This window comes from Artibeus jamaicensis, unplaced genomic scaffold (genome assembly GCF_021234435.1).
Source record: "Artibeus jamaicensis isolate MK-2021 breed Jamaican fruit bat unplaced genomic scaffold, CSHL_Jam_final contig_887, whole genome shotgun sequence".
Classification (NCBI taxonomy): domain Eukaryota; kingdom Metazoa; phylum Chordata; class Mammalia; order Chiroptera; family Phyllostomidae; genus Artibeus; species Artibeus jamaicensis.
In genome coordinates this window covers 194,916-212,958 of record NW_026522003.1, presented here as the reverse complement: position 1 = coordinate 212,958, position 18,043 = coordinate 194,916, and the positions used below count along the sequence as shown (strand labels likewise).

Here is an 18,043-nt window from a genome sequence, read left to right as displayed (position 1 = left end):
CAGATGCGGGGCTGTGGCACCATGGATGGGGGAGGGGGCGCAGCCCTGAGCAGGAAAGATTTAAAGATCGCGTGCTAGAAAGGTTTGAAGCACTGGTCTGCGTGGGGGAAAATGGTAACACCCCACCCTGTCCGACGTCGGAGCTCGAATCTCGAATCTGTCTAAATCTGTCTTCACACAAAAGGGCCCTCCCTTGCCTGCCCTTCCTAGAAAATCCAGTCCGAGTTTTCCTTCCTCCTCTCGCCCAGGTGACAGGTGTCCCACTACGCGGCCCACCGAGTCTTAGGGCTCCGGGCCTGTAGTAAACCTGGCCAGGATTTTAGAGAGAGCTGGAGCGGGATGCCAAAGGGTCAGAGACTCATTCCAGACTTCAGTTCTAGGGAGGAGAGAGCCGACTTCCCGCGGAGGCTAATTAATGGCCTCTCTGGGTGCCTGGGACAAGGGCATCGGTAAAGCCCGGCCTGGATCATCGCCCATTTGGGGCCACGGACCTATGAACTGGTCTTCAGGGCGGCTGAATGTTTTTCACCTTTCGGGGGTGGGGTGGAGTGGGAAAAAGAGACAGACGGAGGAAGGGCTGATTTGAGAGAGCAAAGGCTTTGCGAAGGCCCAGGCAGGTCGCCTTAAGCGAAGGACTTCGAAGGAATAGCCTTTTTGCTTTTCAGAGCAGCCTGGAGTCGCTCTGCGCTGCACCCGAGTGTCCTCTTGGCCCGAGGGAAAGGCGAGCGGTGGTCCTTCCTAGCTAGTTGATGACTGCAGAACTCCTTCGGAACTTAAGAAACGTCCTTCCTTGGACCTTCTGTACTGTGGCCGTGAAATCTGGCCCCTTTAAGGCGCTCGGACCCCGAGCCTCTGAACTTAAGCTAAGTTGGGGGGAGTAGTGGTGGTAGTGCTCCCCGCGAGAAATGATTGTCACAACTGCGGGCCAATAGGCATCATTATGGTCATACCACGCTTGAGGGACCGTTTTCCAATTCAGTTTTGCGCTCTCTCTTTTTTTTGAGGGGGAGGGACTGGAGAGGACGAGGGAGAAAGAGAGGGTGGGGGAGGACGAGGGGCGCGTGCATCCCGGGAGGAGGGGCTGGAGCATCCCGGGCAGCCAATCAGGGACAGGCTGGGGGGGGCCGCTTTGAAGAAGTTTGGGGGAAAAAGTTTGGAAAAGTTTCTATAATAACTAGGGGGCGTCCGGAGGGAGGCGGCATCGGCGGAGGAGGGGGCGTCTTAAAGACGGGGAGGGAGGGAGACCCGGGTGAAGCGACGGCAGCCTCCTGAGCTCCCCCCCTCCCACCCTGACCCGGACCTGGGGTCTCAGGCCGGATCCATGGGGGCAGCAAGCTGCGAGGATGAGGAGCTGGAATTTAAGCTGGTGTTCGGGGAGGAAAAGGAGGCCCCCCCGCTGAACGCGGGGGGGCCGGGGGAAGGTTAGTGCGGGGCTGGGAAGGGGTCTTGGGGTCAATGAGGGACGTGCCGGGGATCCTGAGTCTGGGAACTTCAGGGCAGCGAGCCTGGGGTGGGAGATGAAGGGTCAGAGGTTGAGGGGAGTAGCGAGGCTTGGGGGGTCTGTGGACGTCTGCCGGGGGCCGGGCACCACTTTCTCCTTTTTAGGTCCTGACTGGGGTGGGGGTGGGGGTGCCGCGGGCTGCGCGCCGCCTCTAGGTTGGGCCGACTGTCACTGGCAAGGGGTGGACGCGAATAGCGGTCCTGAGAGCCCCCGGCGCGGCCGGGGGACGGGAAGGTGGGACTTTGGAGCTTGCCCCCTTGCGGACGGAGCCCTGACCCCGCGGACCCGAAGGCCGGGGCTGGGGGCGCACTCGGGCTCCGTCAGGCACCCCTCCCCCTCTCCCCGTCTGGCCACAACGAGAGGCAGATGGCTGGGACTGAGCCGGGGGTGGCGGCCGCCGCTCGCACGGAATCCGCGCGCCGTGCGTCCCCCTCCCCCCACCGGGCCGAGCCTTGCAGGGCAAGCAGCACCCCAGCCCCCGAATTGGGGGGAGCGAGGGAGGAGTCATCTCCCCTCCTCAAGACTGCCCTGGCGCCCCCCTCGCCTGGCCACTGTTGCGATAGCAACTGGGTCTCCTGCCAGCGCAGTTTGGGGGTTTGGGAACCGCTGCTAATTGGGTTCATGTGTGAGTCGCCCCCAACCTCATCCCAGCGCCTCTCTCTAAACGCGCCTTCAGGCTGGGCTCCAGCCCCTCCTGACCCACCTCCTTCACCTTAAGACCTAACAGGTCTGGTACCCGAGGTCCGAGGGCAGAGGGCTCAGGGTGCGAGTTTTCCGTGGTGGGGGAAAGGCTTGGCACTTCCGAATCGATCTCTTCCACCTTTGCTCCTGTTTTTGTGGTTTGAAGGGCACCGCACAGAACCCTCTTTGCTGAGGAGCGGGTGGCATACGGGATTTAGGGGGCTGGCTACTGAAGGAACCTGGACATCTCATCTGCTTCTCTCTTTTCCCATCTCCTGTGGCGTCCCTCTCTCTGTTCCCCTCCCTTCCCATTTTGACAGAACTGGACTCAGAGGACACTCCGCCATGCTGCCGTCTGGCCCTGGGGGAGCCCCCTCCCTATGGCGCCACCCCTATTGGCATTCCCCGGCCGCCACCCCCTCGGCCTGGCATGCACTCACCACCGCCCCGTCCAGCCCCCTCACCAGGCACTTGGGAGAGTCAGCCGGCCCGGTCGGTGAGGCTGGGGGGGCCGGGGGGGAGCTCCGGTGGGGCTGGGGGAGGCCGCGTCCTTGAGTGTCCAAGCATCCGCATCACTTCCATCTCTCCCACGCCTGACCCGCCAGCCACTCTGGAGGACAACCCCGATGCCTGGGGGGACGGCTCCCCCAGGGATTACCCCCCGCCAGAAGGTTTTGGAGGCTACCGAGAGGCGGGGGGCCAGGGCGGGGGCTCCTTCTTCAGCCCGAGCCCCGGCAGCAGCAGCCTGTCCTCGTGGAGCTTCTTCTCAGACGCCTCTGACGAGGCAGCCTTGTACGCGGCCTGCGATGAGGTGGAGTCTGAGCTAAATGAAGCAGCCTCCCGATTTGGCCTAGGTTCCCCACTGCCCTCGCCGCGCGCATCCCCTAGGCCGTGGACCCCCGACGATCCCTGGAGCCTGTATGGTCCAAGCCCTGGAGGCAGGGGACCGGAAGATAGCTGGCTACTTCTCAGTGCTCCTGGGCCCACCCCAGCTTCCCCACGGCCTGCTTCTCCATGTGGCAAAAGGCGCTATTCCAGCTCGGGAACCCCATCTTCAGCTTCTCCAGCTCTGTCCCGCCGGGGCAGCCTGGGAGAGGAGGGCCCGGAGCCGCCTCCACCACCCCCATTGCCTCTTGCCCGGGATCCTGGGTCGCCTGGCCCCTTTGACTATGTGGGGGCCCCAGCAACAGAGAGCATCCCCCAAAAAACCCGGAGGACTTCCAGTGAGCAGGCAGTGGCCCTGCCTCGGTCTGAGGAGCCTGCCCCATGCAATGGGAAGCTGCCTTCAGGAGCAGAGGAGGCTGCAGCTCCTCCAGGTGGTCCTCGGAAGGAGGTGGCTGGCATGGACTACCTGGCAGTGCCCTCCCCTCTGGCGTGGTCCAAGGCCCGGATTGGGGGTCACAGCCCCATCTTCAGGTGAGGGTTGTGCCTGGCACCACTGTTACCACCAGCCCTTCCACTTCAGAGCAGGAGTCCAGGGATGGGTTTGCAGAAAGGCTAGTTTCTGTGCCCTTGACATTTCAAATGAATCTGCAACTAGTTTGGCGCCATTTACTCAGTTTTAGGGAGAATTACAACTACAAGAGCATTCCTTCTACAAACCAGTGGTTTGCAAAAGATAATCATATCCTGTGGCCCAATTAGAAAAAGCTCCCTCCCCTACTACTTAGGCCAAGGGGAGTTCCTCTAGGCCCCCCCCCCCCCCCCCCCACCTAGCTCTGGCCTGGCACTGTCTGGACATGGGTTGTGGACTGGATTTCAGACTTACAGCAGGTGGTAAGAAGTCCCGTTCTCTAACTTTTAATTTCTAGGGCCTGACTTGGTGGAAAGTGTACCTGCTCATTCAAATTAAAATAGTATATATCTGCAAGACAAAATTTCATGTTAAAACAAGCTGTTCTTGCATTCTTCTATCCCTTTTACCCTCAGAGAATCCTGCCCATTCCAATAATCCTAAATCTTGGGGTGTGCAACTGAGCTGACTCCATCCAGGAAAGTTTCCTGCGGAAAGAAACCTTAACACCTGCTCCCCTAGGTTCCTATAAGGCACGGTTTCTCACCCTTAGCACTAGTGACATTTTGAGCAGGAAAATTCTCTGTCGTGGGGGATGTGCTGCATGTTTAGCATTGGAGGATGGTTTGGCAGCATCGTGGGCCTCTACCCACTAAGTGCTAGTAAACACTAGCAGCATCCCCTCTCCTGGACGACCAAAAATGTCTCTAGGCATTACAAATGGTCACCTGGGGGCCATTACCAGTTGAGGTCCCCTGGCCTAGGGCATCTGGGAGCTCAACACAGGAACGTTGCACGTCTGTAACTCCCAGCTTCAGGAACTGACCTGCCTGGCCCCAACTAGTGGAGTGGGTGCTGGCCTGAGAACAGGATCTGTACTCAGTCCTGGCTTCCGTCAGTCACTGGCTTGCTCAGCCCACTGTGTTCTATCAGAGGGGTCTCAGTTTCCTTATTTGAAAAAAAAAAGGGGGTTTATCTCTGAGGCCTTTCCAGTCCGAAGTGGTGCTTCTTTGCTCCACCCTTCCCATCCAGATCCAAGGATGAGGATGGGCTTTGGGTTCCTCTGTGTCTCAGTGAACCCTTGCCACCTCAGACCCTGGGCTCAGACTTGGAAAGGAGGGAGTCTCCGGCCTGGTGCCATCTTCTGTAACCGCATGTTGAGGAGCTCTGTGAGGCCTGTCACCTTGCTTCTGGGTTTTTGGGCCATTTTGTTTCTGTTGTGACTTCTCCCACACCCCTCCTCCCTCACATCCCAGGGCACTGACACTCAGCTCTGCCTCGAACTCAGGGTTCGAGGCTGCAGATGACCAATGCTCTGCTCTTTTGTCCAGGACCTCAGCCCTACCCCCACTGGACTGGCCCCTGCCCAGTCAGTATGAGCAGCTGGAGCTGAGGATTGAGGTGCAGCCTAGAGCCCACCACCGGGCCCACTACGAGACAGAGGGCAGCCGAGGTGCTGTCAAAGCTGCCCCCGGTGGTCACCCTGTAGTCAAGGTAAGGGCAGAGGCCAGGCCTGATAGCCTTTCTCCTCTCCAGTCCCACATCCCTGCATACGGGATCCAGCTGTGCAGACCCGTGGCACTGCCCTTTCCCACACTCCCTCTCAGCGGTGACCCTGCAGCCAGGCTGGAGTTGGGGGAGGAAGAGTGCCCTTCAAGGACCCGGATGTACTTTCTACTCCTCCATCCCTCCACCCCCACTTCCCTCATCCCATGGGACACCAGCCTCATGTCTACTCTGGAAAATGATGGCCTGCCAGATGTGGGGGAGGGCTTAGGCCGAGGCCAAAGTTCACTGGGAGTTAGGTTGTCTCCATTGAGTTGAGCCAGTCTCTCTTGGGAGAGTTTCTCCTTTGCCCAGCTCAATTTGGGCCTTATTCCAAGAATAACACTGTGAACTCCAGGCCATGTTTTCTCCACAACTGGTGCCCAATTCCCCCAGGGAATCCCTTCCTGGATATCCTTTGTCTTTCACCAACTTCAACCCCTGGTGGACTGAAAACCCTGGGATGGATAAAGGATGAGACAGTGGAGATTTCAGTTGGGTTACCTGTATCTCTCTCTGCCAGCTCCTAGGCTACAGTGAGAAGCCACTGACCCTACAGATGTTCATTGGTACTGCAGATGAAAGGAACCTGCGGCCTCATGCCTTCTATCAGGTGCACCGTATCACCGGCAAGATGGTGGCAACAGCTAGCTATGAAGCTGTGGTCAGTGGTACCAAGGTGTTGGAGATGACCCTGCTTCCTGAGAACAACATGGCAGCCAAGTAGGTCCCCACTCTACTTCCCCTCAGTCTTCAGGTTTCGGGACCAGTCTTTTCCATGGGTCCTAAGCCAGACCCACTCTTCCTCTTCCCAGAAGAGCTAGACATCAATCAGAGGAGCAGCTTCAGGCCTTCTCACCATCTAGAAGAGGACTTTGGGGGCTGGGGAACACTCTGTAGAGGCCATGTCTGGGTTAAAATAGCCCTCCTATACTCTCAGAGAAGGTCTTCAGGGCTTTGCTAGAGAGTGGGGCTTCCCTCTTGGGTGGGTGAGGGGCAGTACCACTCTGGCTTCAGCCGGGAAGGCTTGCCATCCACTCTTTGCTGTCAGCATTGACTGTGCTGGAATCCTGAAGCTTCGGAATTCAGACATTGAGCTGCGGAAGGGTGAGACGGACATCGGGCGCAAGAACACACGAGTGCGGCTGGTATTCCGGGTTCACGTGCCCCAGGGCAGCGGGAAGGTCGTCTCTGTGCAGACAGCATCCGTGCCCATTGAGTGCTGTGAGCAAAGAGGCCCTGTGCTATCTTTCTTTCTTGTGGTCCTCTTGTCTGTATGTCTGTCTGTTTGCCTCCTCTCCTGGGCATGGTGTCCTGTGTCCTGTCTGTCCTGGGTAGCCCTATAAAGGAGTTAGCCGTTGTATCTATCCTGGAGGAGTGGGAGGGGTGTCCCACTTTGCCCCTGCTGCAGACTCTGTCTCTGGGTTGGACTAGAGTGTCCTTGCCCTCCCTCTGCCCTGGGTGGCCCTGTGCACTTGTTTGGATAACTCTCTGGCTTGCCTTGTTGGCTTCACTCTCTGCCTGGGTGACTTCTTACATGATGGGTGCCCAGGGACTCCGTGGGTTTACTTGTGTGTCTGCTACTGAGGAGGGCTCCTCCAGAGCCCTGTGGCAGTTATTGCAAGGAGCTGGGGGTAGAGGACACCGTCCTCTCCATACTCAGCCCAGCCAGGCCTTCCCTGCACTGCTCTGCAGCCCAGCGCTCAGCCCAGGAGCTGCCCCAGGTGGAGGCCTACAGCCCCAGTGCCTGCTCAGTGAGAGGAGGAGAGGAGCTAGTGCTGACTGGCTCCAACTTCCTGCCAGACTCCAAGGTGGTGTTCATCGAGAGGGGCCCTGGTGAGTACCCCTTGGGGAGGGAAGGGCAGGCAGGAAGAGTTGGAGCAGGTGGAAGAACTTTGGCACTGTGGCTAAACCAGCTAGTTGAGCCTGAGTTTCCTTCTCTGTAAAATGGGGCAGATAGACTGTCCTTCCTCTTAGGCATGACAGCAATCTAAGATGCTTAGGATGCTGAACAAGTGTAAGTAATAAACATGCTATTTTTTAAAGAGAAGTTGGCTTTGAGATGATTGACTCCATGTGCATAGAAGCCATGAGAAGAAAGGAAGAGGTAGCTTATGTCCTCATATCCACATGCTGAGACCCTCCTGAGTTATGAGCCTGGCAGCAGAGCTATGAGCACGAGAGCCTGTGACATACCCTGAGATGGAGCTTCAGGGTGGAGAGGGGAAGACCGAGGGGCTCAGGTGCACCCACCAGCCTGAGGTCTTTGTCCCTCCACAACCCTGACCACCAGAAGCACTTAACCCCACATTAAAATCTAGCAGATTTTGAGGTGCTGGATCATGAGTCTTGAGGTTGCACTGCCTTGTTTCAAGCTAGCACCCTTTCCTGCCCTTGAACCTCCTCCCAGCACTATCACGGGAGGAGATGCTTGGAGCTGGGTGGGAGGGTTCAAGAGTTGCTCTGTTACCCATACCCTCTGGTCCCTAGGTTGGCTGAGCTATCTCTACGGGTCTCAGGTTACTGCTCTATAGTTTGTGGACAGTTTTACGCCTTGCCTTTTCCATTTAATTGAGCAAACACGCAGTGGGCTCTTCTATGAGCCAGGCCTTGTAGGGGCCTTGTGAGTCTCACCATGGCTGTAGGAGGAGGGGAAATGGCAGGGGACTGGGCATGGGGCAGGGCCCTGGAGCTAAGCTGGAGCAATCTGTTCCCCCACATAGATGGAAAGCTGCAATGGGAAGAGGAGGCCACCGTGAATCGGTTGCAGAGCAATGAGGTACCATTGTCACTGGGGTGTCCACTGTGGGGGCAGGACAGGGGAGAAGTCAGAGAATTCCCAGCTGTGTCCTTGCCCATGGGAATGGACTCTGAAGTGACTTGTTCTTTTCTAGAGGAGGCATTCTGGCCACTCTGAGAGCAGGTTCTTCTCTGGGGAACGAACTTAGCTCCTGAGCAAATGGAAAAATCCAGGAGGTGGAGTTCGGGTCCTCGGAAGGGCTGGGCTGAGCCTTTGTCCCCGAGAGCTCTCTGCCTCATCCTCTGCTCCTTCCCAGGTGACGCTGACCCTGACTGTCCCTGAGTACAGCAACAAGCAGGTGTCCCGGCCTGTCCAGGTCTACTTTTATGTCTCCAATGGGCGCAGGAAGCGCAGCCCTACCCAGAGTTTCAAGTTCCTGCCTGGTGCGCTCCAGGGTAGCTCATGGTGGGGTGTGGGGACATGGGAGCTGCTCAGGGCAGAGGGATGCCATGCTCTCATTGGGAGGGGGCAGGAGATGGAGAAAACCTGGAAATGGCAAGGTGGGCGTGGGTGTGCAGTGGGGCATGTGCCAGCCTTCTCACAGCGTGTCCTCCTGCTTCCCACCCCCCCCAGTGATCTTCAAGGAGGAGCCCCTACCTGACTCATCTCTCCGGGGCTTCCCTTCAGCCTCAGCGCCCCCTTATGGCACTGACATGGACTTCTCACCACCCAGGCCCCCCTACCCCTCCTATCCCCATGAAGACCCTGCTTATGAACCTCCTTACCTGGAAGGCTTCAACTATGGCACACCCCCTCTGTACCCCCAAACGGGGCCCCCACCATCATACAGACCTGGCCTTCGGATGTTCCCTGAGACTGGGGGTTCCACAGGTTGTGCTCGCCCACCTCCAGTCTCCTTCCTCCCCCGGCCCTTCCCTAGTGACCCCTATGGGGGACGGGGCTCCCCTTTTCCCCTGGGGCTGCCATTCCCTCCTCCAGCCCCCTTCCGGCCTCCACTGCCTTCCTCCCCGCCTCTGGAAGGCCCCTTCCCTCCCCAGAGTGGCGTTCATCCCCCATCTGCTGAGGGGTACAATGAGGTAGGGCCAAGCTATTGCCCTGGGGAGGGGACTCCGGAGCAGGAGAAATCCAGGGGTGGCTACGGCAGCGGCTTCCGAGACAGTGTGCCTATCCAGGGTATCACGTTGGAGGAAGGTGGGTGTGGCGATGGGAGCTGCAAGTGTGAGCGTGTGTGAGAGATTGCCCTGTGTGTTTGCTGAGGGCTGGAGCGTGGCTTCCCAGAAATTGGGCATCCTTGATCCCTTGGGGCCAGTCAGAGGGTCTCAGAGGCAAATTCTTGGTGCATGTAGCCACGTGAACCCATTTAACTTAATTCTGAAGGGTTCATGAGGTTTCAGCCCCAACCCTTCTCCATGATCACAAAGTCTCAGGCTAGAAGTACTTTGAAAGTTACTCAGTCTAGCTCCCCAGTTTGCAGACTCAGACACTGAATTGCAGAGAGGAGCAGCGGCTTGCTGAGGCCCCAGTCAAGCATGTGTGCCCTTGCCTCCACCTTCCCTGAACATGGTGACTGTGGTCAGGGTCGCCTGATGAGGAACCTTCGTATTTTACGTCCTTTTCCTCCCACTGACTGCACCTGGCACTGGCCCTGCTGACAGCAACTGTCCTGATACCGCAGGCTGCCCAGCCAGCGGGAAAGGGTGGGAGGGGGCCTGGGAGCCCCCCTGGATAGAGTTGAGCAAGATTTGACACTGGGAGCAGGTGTCAGGACACATTGGGGAAACTGAGGCCCAGTGGAGGAGGAGCCTAGAGGCATGCTAGACTGAGGCCTGCCTTGAATGGATTGAGGATCTCTGGAAAAGGGGGGGACCTGCCCCTACCTAGCCCAGTCCCTCAATTGTCCCTCCTTTACAGTGAGTGAGATCATTGGTCGGGACCTGAGTGGCTTCCCTGCGCCTCCGGGAGAAGAGCCTCCTGCCTGAACCGTGGACCGGCAACCCGCGCCTCTGTGGCCCCTCCAGCCTTGCCCACTTTCCTTTCACCCTGGGGTGGTGGTTCCAGAAGCTGGGGGCCAATCTGGTTCTTTTCTCCCCAGCTTTTGCCTTTCCCCCCTGCCCTCCCTCCCCTCCCCTAGCTGAGTTGTGGCCCCCTGGGCCTGGTGCTGCCAGGGAGGGCTCGGGGAGCAGGGAGGACTGGGGTGGGTGGAGACCGAGGCTGTGTGGGAGGACAGCGGAGTGACAGCTGCGTCTAGACCGTGTATGGGCCCTGGTGCTGGGAGGCTGGGGACAGTCGATGGGTAATAAACCGCTCACTGATGAGTGCTGATTGAGGCTCCAGAACTCTTTGGAGAGAGAGGAGGTCCAGCTTATCTTGGCCTGAGGTGGCTTAGAGGTTGGAAAGAGATGGGATGTAGCTGGGATCACTGGTTCCCAAGGAGCTTCTCAGAGCAGGGGCCTGGGGAGGATTCGAAGGGGCCTCAGAGGTCCGCAGCTGGGTGGAGGCTGGGGCCAGAGCTTCAGTAGCCTCTTTTCCCAGGGATGCACGCGCCTGGAGGGTCTTTGGGATGGGGCCCAGGGAATATGAATTTTTTTCTCTTGCTGCCACTCAGATGGTTCTTATTCACAGCCCAGTCTAGACCTTCTCTCTCATTTACCAAGGAGAAATCTAAGACTCAGAGAGGGAGGGGTTTGCCCAAAGTCACACAGCTAGCCAGGAACAGGTTGGACGCTGTATGCCTGCGCTGCCGCCCCCAGCCCACCCCCAGACACCCCGACTCATCAGGCTCAGGCCCCTGAAGCTTATCTCCCTGGAGTAGGATTGGGGGTGAGGGAGGGCTGGCATGGGTCTGTCCACAGTCTAGGTTCTTGGGGACTGCGAAAACATTCTGGAAAGATCTGTGCTTTGGAGGTAGACTGCAGGAAGCTGAGCAGCTTCTGTAGCAGCTCGGGGTGCCACCTTCCCTGGGCCCCAGTGCACTGTGTGAGCTCCGGGCCTGTCCTGCTTAGGTGCCTAACATGTCGCCACTGACAGGCCCATGCTGAGCACCTGGTTTCTCCCTGCCTCGACAGCCCGTGGGGCCAAGTCCCCAGGGGACTGAGGAAACTCGGGCCTGCCAGTCCTGCTCCATGGAGCCTGGCACACAGTGGGCACTGAGTACCACTAGCCTGAGTTGGCTAGACCTGGCTGCTGGGGGCCGTACCCAAAATGTATTCAGGGCATCGGTACTTAGGAAACTGGCCTCACCTCCATGCTGGTGGGGCCTCTCTACGTCTAGTGGGTGTGGCAAGAACCCATGTGTTCAAGGGTGGGTGTGAGAGAAGCTGGCTCTGGAACGGAGAACAAGGGAACCAGGACAACCCTCAGTAACAAGGAATTTCCTTTATCTTCCTGAACATAAACTGCTGTGAACCAAACTGACATCAAGTGGTCAGCTCAAGGGGCCTTGGCTGCTTTTCAGAGATGCCCTCCAGTAGGGGCCAGAGTCGTTGCCCTGTAACTTCCATGTCAGGAGAAACCCTGGGACACACATGTTATATCCAGTATTCTTCGACTCCCCCACTCCCCCTCCCTACCCCAGGACCCCTAACAAGGGGTTGGTAGGTCAGCTTCTGTGAATAAAAAGCTGTAGTGAAGGGGACTCACTGCCTTCCAAGGTAGGTGATTTCATTTTCGGCCAGGTACTGCCATTTATTCATTGCCAGACACTGATCAAGTAGCTATTGGGTGCAGCCAATGGGTCCCAGAGGGTCTCATAGCCTCATGAGGCAACAGTAAGTCAACATCTCATTATAACTCAGCAGTTCAACTTACGTGTTTCTTCTAGTATGTCAGGTCTTACAAACCTGTTACAGGGTATACAAGGAGCAGAGAGCAGGGGTAATTCGTCCAGCTGTGGGGGCTATAGGGAACTTATGAGGCGACTTCTAGATTGAGACCTGTAGCAAGATGGAACTGACCAGCCCAAGAGCAGGGGAAGGCAGGCCAGGCAGAGCTGCCAGAAGGGGCCAGGTCCTGGAGGAGAGGCAAACGGGGAAGGTTGAGAGATGGAAAGCTTGCCGCACTTGAAGGCTCAAGAGAGGTTCTGTGTGATAGGGGTGGAAAAGGTTACGTTCTGGAAGCGGGGGACCCTGAGGAGGGGCTGCAGAGGCAAGCGTGGGCTGGATTCTGAGGGGTCTTGGAGGCTTGCTGGAACTGAGTTATCCAGCGATGATGGGAGCTTTCCCGCTAGATGGTAGGCTTTAAGCTGGGAGTGATGCAGTTGATTTGCCCTGAAGTTCCTCCTGGGGCTGAGCTGACATCTGCTTGCCTGGGACTGCTGTGCAAGGTGCTTGTGCTGCCCTTCACAGGGCAGCCCCTCTCCCCATTAGCATCCTGATGTGGGTCAGCCTTCCAGGATCCACACGGACATCTAGTTCCCTGAGGCTGGGGTTAGGAGAGGAGAAGGGTGCTGAATCTTCAGCTGGTGCCAGAAAAGACTTCCTTGGCCAGGGTTTTTCTAAGTGCGGTCTGAGGATTACTTGCCTTTGACTCACTAGGTGTTGGTGGTGGAGTGGGGTGGTGGTTTGCTTTGTTTTGCTTTGTTTTTTAATGTAGATTCCTAGGCAACTCCCGACCTTCTCATTTATATTCTGGTGGAGGTGGGGCAGAGGCCTAGGTAACTGCTTTTTAAAGAGTACTCTGGGTGATTGTTTGGCACAGGAAAGTTTGAGAACTAGTGTCATTTGTCAAACAAGTGTCAGGCCTTCCCCTTCCAGATTCAGCAATAGCTCCCTGCCCCTCATAGACCTTGTCTGGGCTGCTGTGGGCGGAGAGTCACCTGGAAAGTGTATTTGGGGAGGTGACAGGAGCAAACATTCCTGATATTGCAACTTATCTCTTCCCTCACCTGTCTTGCTGCTTAGATGTATAAGATGCTGCCAGGGACAGCCTGGAAGCCCGGTGTGGGAGCCGCTTCCCCCAGGGCTGAGTCTCCTCCTCTGGTTGCAACTCTGAGTCTCCAAAATGCCTGCGGAGGGCTGGGTGGGGAACCTTCCAGTTGGATTTGGGGCTGTGCTTTGAGCGGGCTCTGTGGTGCCTTGGAGCCTCTGCCAGACTTTCTAAGTTGCCGGAAACTGTAGAGAAGCAGTATCTTTCACGCTTCCTGGAAATCCCAGATGTGTGAAGTGCATAAGGGTTTGGCTGCTTTTTTTAGGAGCTGGTTTTAGTAGCCTCAGTGTCTGATTGTTCAATTAGCCAACTCTCCATAGTGTCCTCCAGGGCCCCTGGTCTGTGCCAAACTCTGTGCTAGGCATGAAGGACGTGAGCATCGCACTGGGGCCTTGCCCTGGAGGAACAGACAACCCACTCACGAGTGGGAGAGAGACCTTTCTGCCTGGAGCTGTTCGGGTGTATGTGTGTGTGTGTGTGGAGTTGGTCTGAGCTCTCCGAGAGGCAGAAATGATACATTGCTATGGAAACACTGGGACTGAACCCAAGAGGGGGGGTCAAGGAATATTTTACAAAGGCAGGTGATTTCGAATTGAGTTTTTGAGGAGGGAAAGGAGTTTTCTGGGTAAATGAGACAGGAATGAGAGAGGGGTCGTGCCTGTGGGTTAAAGTGTGTGAGGTCAAGACCAAACAGATAGGAAGGAATCAGTTGGGATGCTTCCGAGGGCCATGCTAAGGAGCGTGAATAACAGGGAGTCACTCACTCGGTTGGTCAAAGGGTCTACAGGTGTGTTTGTGCATGTGCGTGCATGTGCGTTCATGTGTGTGATTTAAGCTTAGAAGCTGTGTGAAGAGAAAGTGGCAGGGAGACCATAAAGAAGGGTTTTGCAGTAGTTCAGGCAAGAGAAGTCTGGGCTCGACCTACTATTTAGCTCAGCTAAGTGGGATGAGCTATTCCTCACAGGGGACAGGAAGGGGCCTGGGCTGGAGTCCCGGCTCAGCCAACTGTCTGTGTGATCTCTGGCCCATCTGACACGCAGTGGGGCCCTGGCTGCCAGCTGTAAATGTTTACTGAGCGCCTATAACATGCCAGCCTCTGCCCTAGCTACGGGGGATACGGCAGTGAATGAGACAAACAGGGTTTGTTCCTTCACGGAGCTCAGGAATTAACGAGCAGTTGCACAACAGCATCACGGGAGGAATGCTGGGGGCTTTGGGACCTCACAGAAAGGTCACCGAACTTGTTCTCTCGCATTGCCTATGTATCTCTTGTAGTGATGGTGGGTGACTATATTTTGAGAAAATCTTTTGGATCCACCCCCTTTTTTTTGGGGGGGGGTGCAGGGACAAGGCATTCTCTGGAAGAAAGGATTATTTCCAGTGTCAGTGTTACCCTAGATGAAGAGCATCCAAGGTCAGGAAATATGGGTTTGTCACTCAGGCGTTGGGTGGACTTAGAAGGGGCATCTCTTATGCTTTCTTCTCTTGGGCCTGAACCCTGAGGAATCTACTCAGGCCTGAGTGTGTCCAAGCAACCTCCACTGCAGTGAGGCGGGGTCCTGGCAGGGCGGGAGGCCGGGGGCTGGGGTGGGAGGCTCCAGGACTAGGTGGGGCTTTGCTTTCATGTTCCTCTAATTCCTTTAGCCCTTTCCGAATGTCTTAGTTTCCTAGGGCTGTCGTAACAAGGCGCCACAAACTGGGTGGCTTCAAACAATAGAAACCTCCTTTCTCATGGTTCAGGAGGCCAGAAGTCTGAAATCAAGTTGTTGGCAGAGTCTGTTCCTTCTGGAGGTTTGCAGGGAGAGTCTGTTCCAGTCCCCTCTTCTAGCTTCTGACGGTCGCTGGCACCCTTTGGTGTTCCTTGGCATGTAGAAGCATCACTTCAATCTCTGCCTCCGTCATTACGTGGAATTCTTCCCTGTGCCTCTGTGACCAGATTTCCCTTATTAAGACACCAGTCACTGGATTTAGGGCCCTCTGTAAATCCTAAAGAATAGAGGCCCCTTCTTTTCCAGTGAGACCTGGCGGAACTTCAAGTCTGGCTTGGCTGTGCCTTCGTGTGGGTGGCGGCCCCTCTCGCCCATACTGCCCTGGGGTGAAGAACGCTGAGGTTATCACCCAGGAGTGCTAGGAAGGTGACCGACACCAGGGGGCAGCAGTAACAAGGTGGAGGGTGGGGTGGGAGGGCAGGAGAAGGAAGGTTCGAAAAGCAATCAGTGCCCTGCGAACTTCACGTCCAGATCCTCTTCCGAATTTCTCAGACCACCTCTGGAAGACTGGTTCTGCAGATCAGAACAATCAGCCATTCGGCCCTTCGTACTCATAGATTTGTTGTGCTAACTGCATTTTTAGGGAGAGTTCTCTGTCTCCCCTACTAAGTTGAAAAGTCCTAAAGAGCAGAGACTGTTTTTATTAATAACTCTTTGCAGATACAGAGAGTTAGAGTGAATAATAAAAGCTGCCATATTTTGTGATGCATAACAGGCAAGCACTTTACGGGCTTCCCTGCCGTTTGCTGCAATCCCCAACCAGCGCTCCGAGATACTTTTTAAGAACCACAGCAATGGAAGTACAGAGCACGTAGGGAGAGCTTAACCTCCTGGCGCCTCACCATGCCTTTTCCACAGCTCGCCTCATTTACGCTTCTCCCAACAATCCTGAGAAGTTGCTCCTATTATTGTCCCATTTTATAGCTGAGGAAACTGAGGCACAGAGGGCTTAAGAAGTGACTACAGAGTCACACAGCTTCCCGAGGACAGAGCTGTGATTCGAAGGCTATCTCCTGATGCCAGGTCCAGGTACAGCAAGGAATCTTCTCCACTGTACTGCCGCCGGTTCCTTATCTCATGGGTAAAATCAGATTAAAAGGAAACATCTAGTAAAGTACAGCATGGGGAACATAGTCAATGATGTTATAATTATGTGTGTTGTCAGGTCGGTACTAGACTTATATGGGTGATTGATCGCTTGGTAAGGTATCTAAAATGTGTAATTGTTATGTACACTCGTTATGTACAAATAACATAACATTTTGTTATGTACAGAACATAACAATTGTTATGTACAAAATATAATGTTGTATGTCAACTATGACTGAAAAATGAGTTTTAGCCCTGGCTGGTGTGGCTCAGTGGATTGAGTGCAGGCCTGTGAACCAAAGGGTTGCTGGTTTGATTCCCAGTCAGGGCACTTGTTTCCCCAGTTGGGGGTGCACAAAAGGCAACCACGCATTGATGTTTCTCTCCCTCTCTTTCTTCCTTCCTTCTCCTCTCTCTGGAAATACATAAAATCTTTTAAAAAAGGAAAAAATAAATTTAAAAAAAAAGGAAAAAAGTAAATATCCAGGGTTGCCTTCAAATGAAACAGCCAGACAACTTAGAGATTGAATGTCAGGCTTTTTTTTAGTCCTCTCCTGAGGACATCTCTTTTGCATTGTTATTTTTAGAGAGGATGGGAGAGAGAGAACTGTCTATGCCCTGGGACTGAAGATCGTACAGGTCTGGACATGCAACCTTTTGGTTATTGGAGATGCTCCAGCCAACAGAGCCACACTGGCCAGGGCTGAACTTCAAACTTCCAATCAAAGGCCGTGGGATTCATGCTCCCATTTGGAAGTTGCCGACTTCTTAAGTAGTAAAATGCTTGGTTGGGCAGGTCCAGACGGTGCCTGAATGCTTTCCAGGTTCAACACTCCAGGAGTTTATGTCACAAATAGCAGTGTGCAGAGGAGCCTGTGGAAGGTGACCCTCCCACTCAGGGGTGCTAGATAAAATACAGGATGGCCAAGTCCCACCTCCCCTGTCCCTGGCTGAAAGGGCGGAGTGGGGCAGGGGCATATGGGCCGGGTGTGTGTGCATATGGGGAGCAGAACTGAGCCCCTTTCCCCTCCCTTCCTTAGGTTCTTTAAGGAGGCTGCTCAGCCTCAAGAGAAGTCTTCTTCATTCCTTGTCGCCCTGGTGGCAGAGGGCAGAGGAAGAAAGTAGGACAAGGCCTTGACCCACCTTGTCCCTGGCCGGTCCCACACCCTGGCCATGCAGACAACCAGCTATAGTACCTAGATACAACCAGGTGCTGAAGTGCTTTATTTCCCCTAATGTGAGTGAGTATGTAGAGCACAAAAAGTTTTTCCAGGGCAGGGGAGATTAAGTTTTAATTCCATTTCACGTTGTTTATGTATTATGTTTTCTACCCTGAAAATTCTAACACTTCCTGACTTAGCGCCCCACTGGCTACTGACCACAGCCACTCCTGGTTTTGGAGTTTCCCGGTTTCAGGCAGGTCTGGCTGCCCTGGCTGGTGGCTGCACTCCGCTTCCTGCCTCCATCAGAGCTCCCTGCTGTTGTCTTCTCTGAGGCTGTAGTTGGACAGGGTGACCTTTTTTCTTGCTCTCCCACAATGGAACACACCATCACCAAATTTTTGTTGGCTTAATTGTTCATCAACCATCCAAAATTCTATTCTGTTATGCAATTTGCACTACTAATTCATTATTTATCAAACTTAAAAAAAAGAAATATGTAACTGCAGGGAGAACTGTTGGTCTTTGCTGGGAGGAAAAAGGCGTGAAGGACAAAGACCTTCCCTCAGAGAGGCTGCAGCTGTGTGGAGGAGTTTCTCATCCAGCCACATTCATTTGTTCACAAAGGAATTGTTAAGTAGTAAGTACCAGCCAATGGTAGGCACTGCGGATACCAAGACCAATAAGACACAATTCCTGTCCTCCAGGAGTTCACTGTTAAGAGATCACTAGCTAGTAACTTGAGGTGTTTCGTGGGCATGGCGCTTTTATAATATCTGCCTGTTATCTATTGCTGTGTAACAAACCACTCAATTTAGTGGCTTAAAACAACAATGCTTTACTTTTCCTTGCTATTCTATGGTTTACCCCGGTGGTTCTTTTGCTGGTCTCACCTGGGGACATGCACGTGGTTGTATTCGGTGGTCAGTTCAGCTAGCTGGTCCTAGATGGGCTCATTCCCATCTGATCCCTCAGCTGGGACTGCTGGAAAGGCTGGGATAACCTGGCTTCTGTCTGACCACATGGCTTCTTTCCAGGTGGGTTCTCACCCTCCTTCAGATGATACTGGGCTCTGTTACATGATGGCAGAGAATTCCAAGA

The 18,043-nt window shown here is 55.0% G+C and overlaps 1 protein-coding gene across 2 annotated transcripts; it reads left to right on the top strand.

Moving 5' to 3' along the window:
- The first annotated feature begins 1,191 nt into the window (after positions 1-1,191).
- NFATC4 (nuclear factor of activated T cells 4) lies at positions 1,192-10,316 on the top strand. 2 transcript variants are annotated; one of them, XM_037129459.2, is made up of 10 exons: positions 1,192-1,421; positions 2,503-3,598; positions 5,027-5,189; positions 5,764-5,963; positions 6,292-6,464; positions 6,936-7,076; positions 7,964-8,019; positions 8,297-8,423; positions 8,614-9,192; positions 9,913-10,316. In XM_037129459.2, exons 1-10 carry the CDS (start codon positions 1,322-1,324, stop codon positions 9,978-9,980), a joined length of 2,703 nt encoding a protein of 900 aa, XP_036985354.2. In that variant the 5' UTR covers positions 1,192-1,321; the 3' UTR covers positions 9,981-10,316. The 2 variants fall into 2 exon arrangements, with proteins under 2 accessions (XP_036985354.2, XP_036985355.2); XM_037129460.2 differs by lacking the exon at positions 1,192-1,421 and adding an exon at positions 1,677-1,735.
- Positions 10,317-18,043: the final 7,727 nt, after the last annotated feature.

Excerpts from the sequence above, each read along its gene's own strand:
- NFATC4 (XM_037129459.2), top strand. The coding sequence starts at position 1,322 with ATGGGGGCAGCAAGCTGCGAGGATGAGGAGCTGGAATTTAAGCTGGTG. Across the intron at positions 8,020-8,296 it reads ATCGGTTGCAGAGCAATGAG|GTGACGCTGACCCTGACTGT; the intron begins GTACCATTGTCA and ends GCTCCTTCCCAG. Across the intron at positions 8,424-8,613 it reads GAGTTTCAAGTTCCTGCCTG|TGATCTTCAAGGAGGAGCCC; the intron begins GTGCGCTCCAGG and ends CACCCCCCCCAG.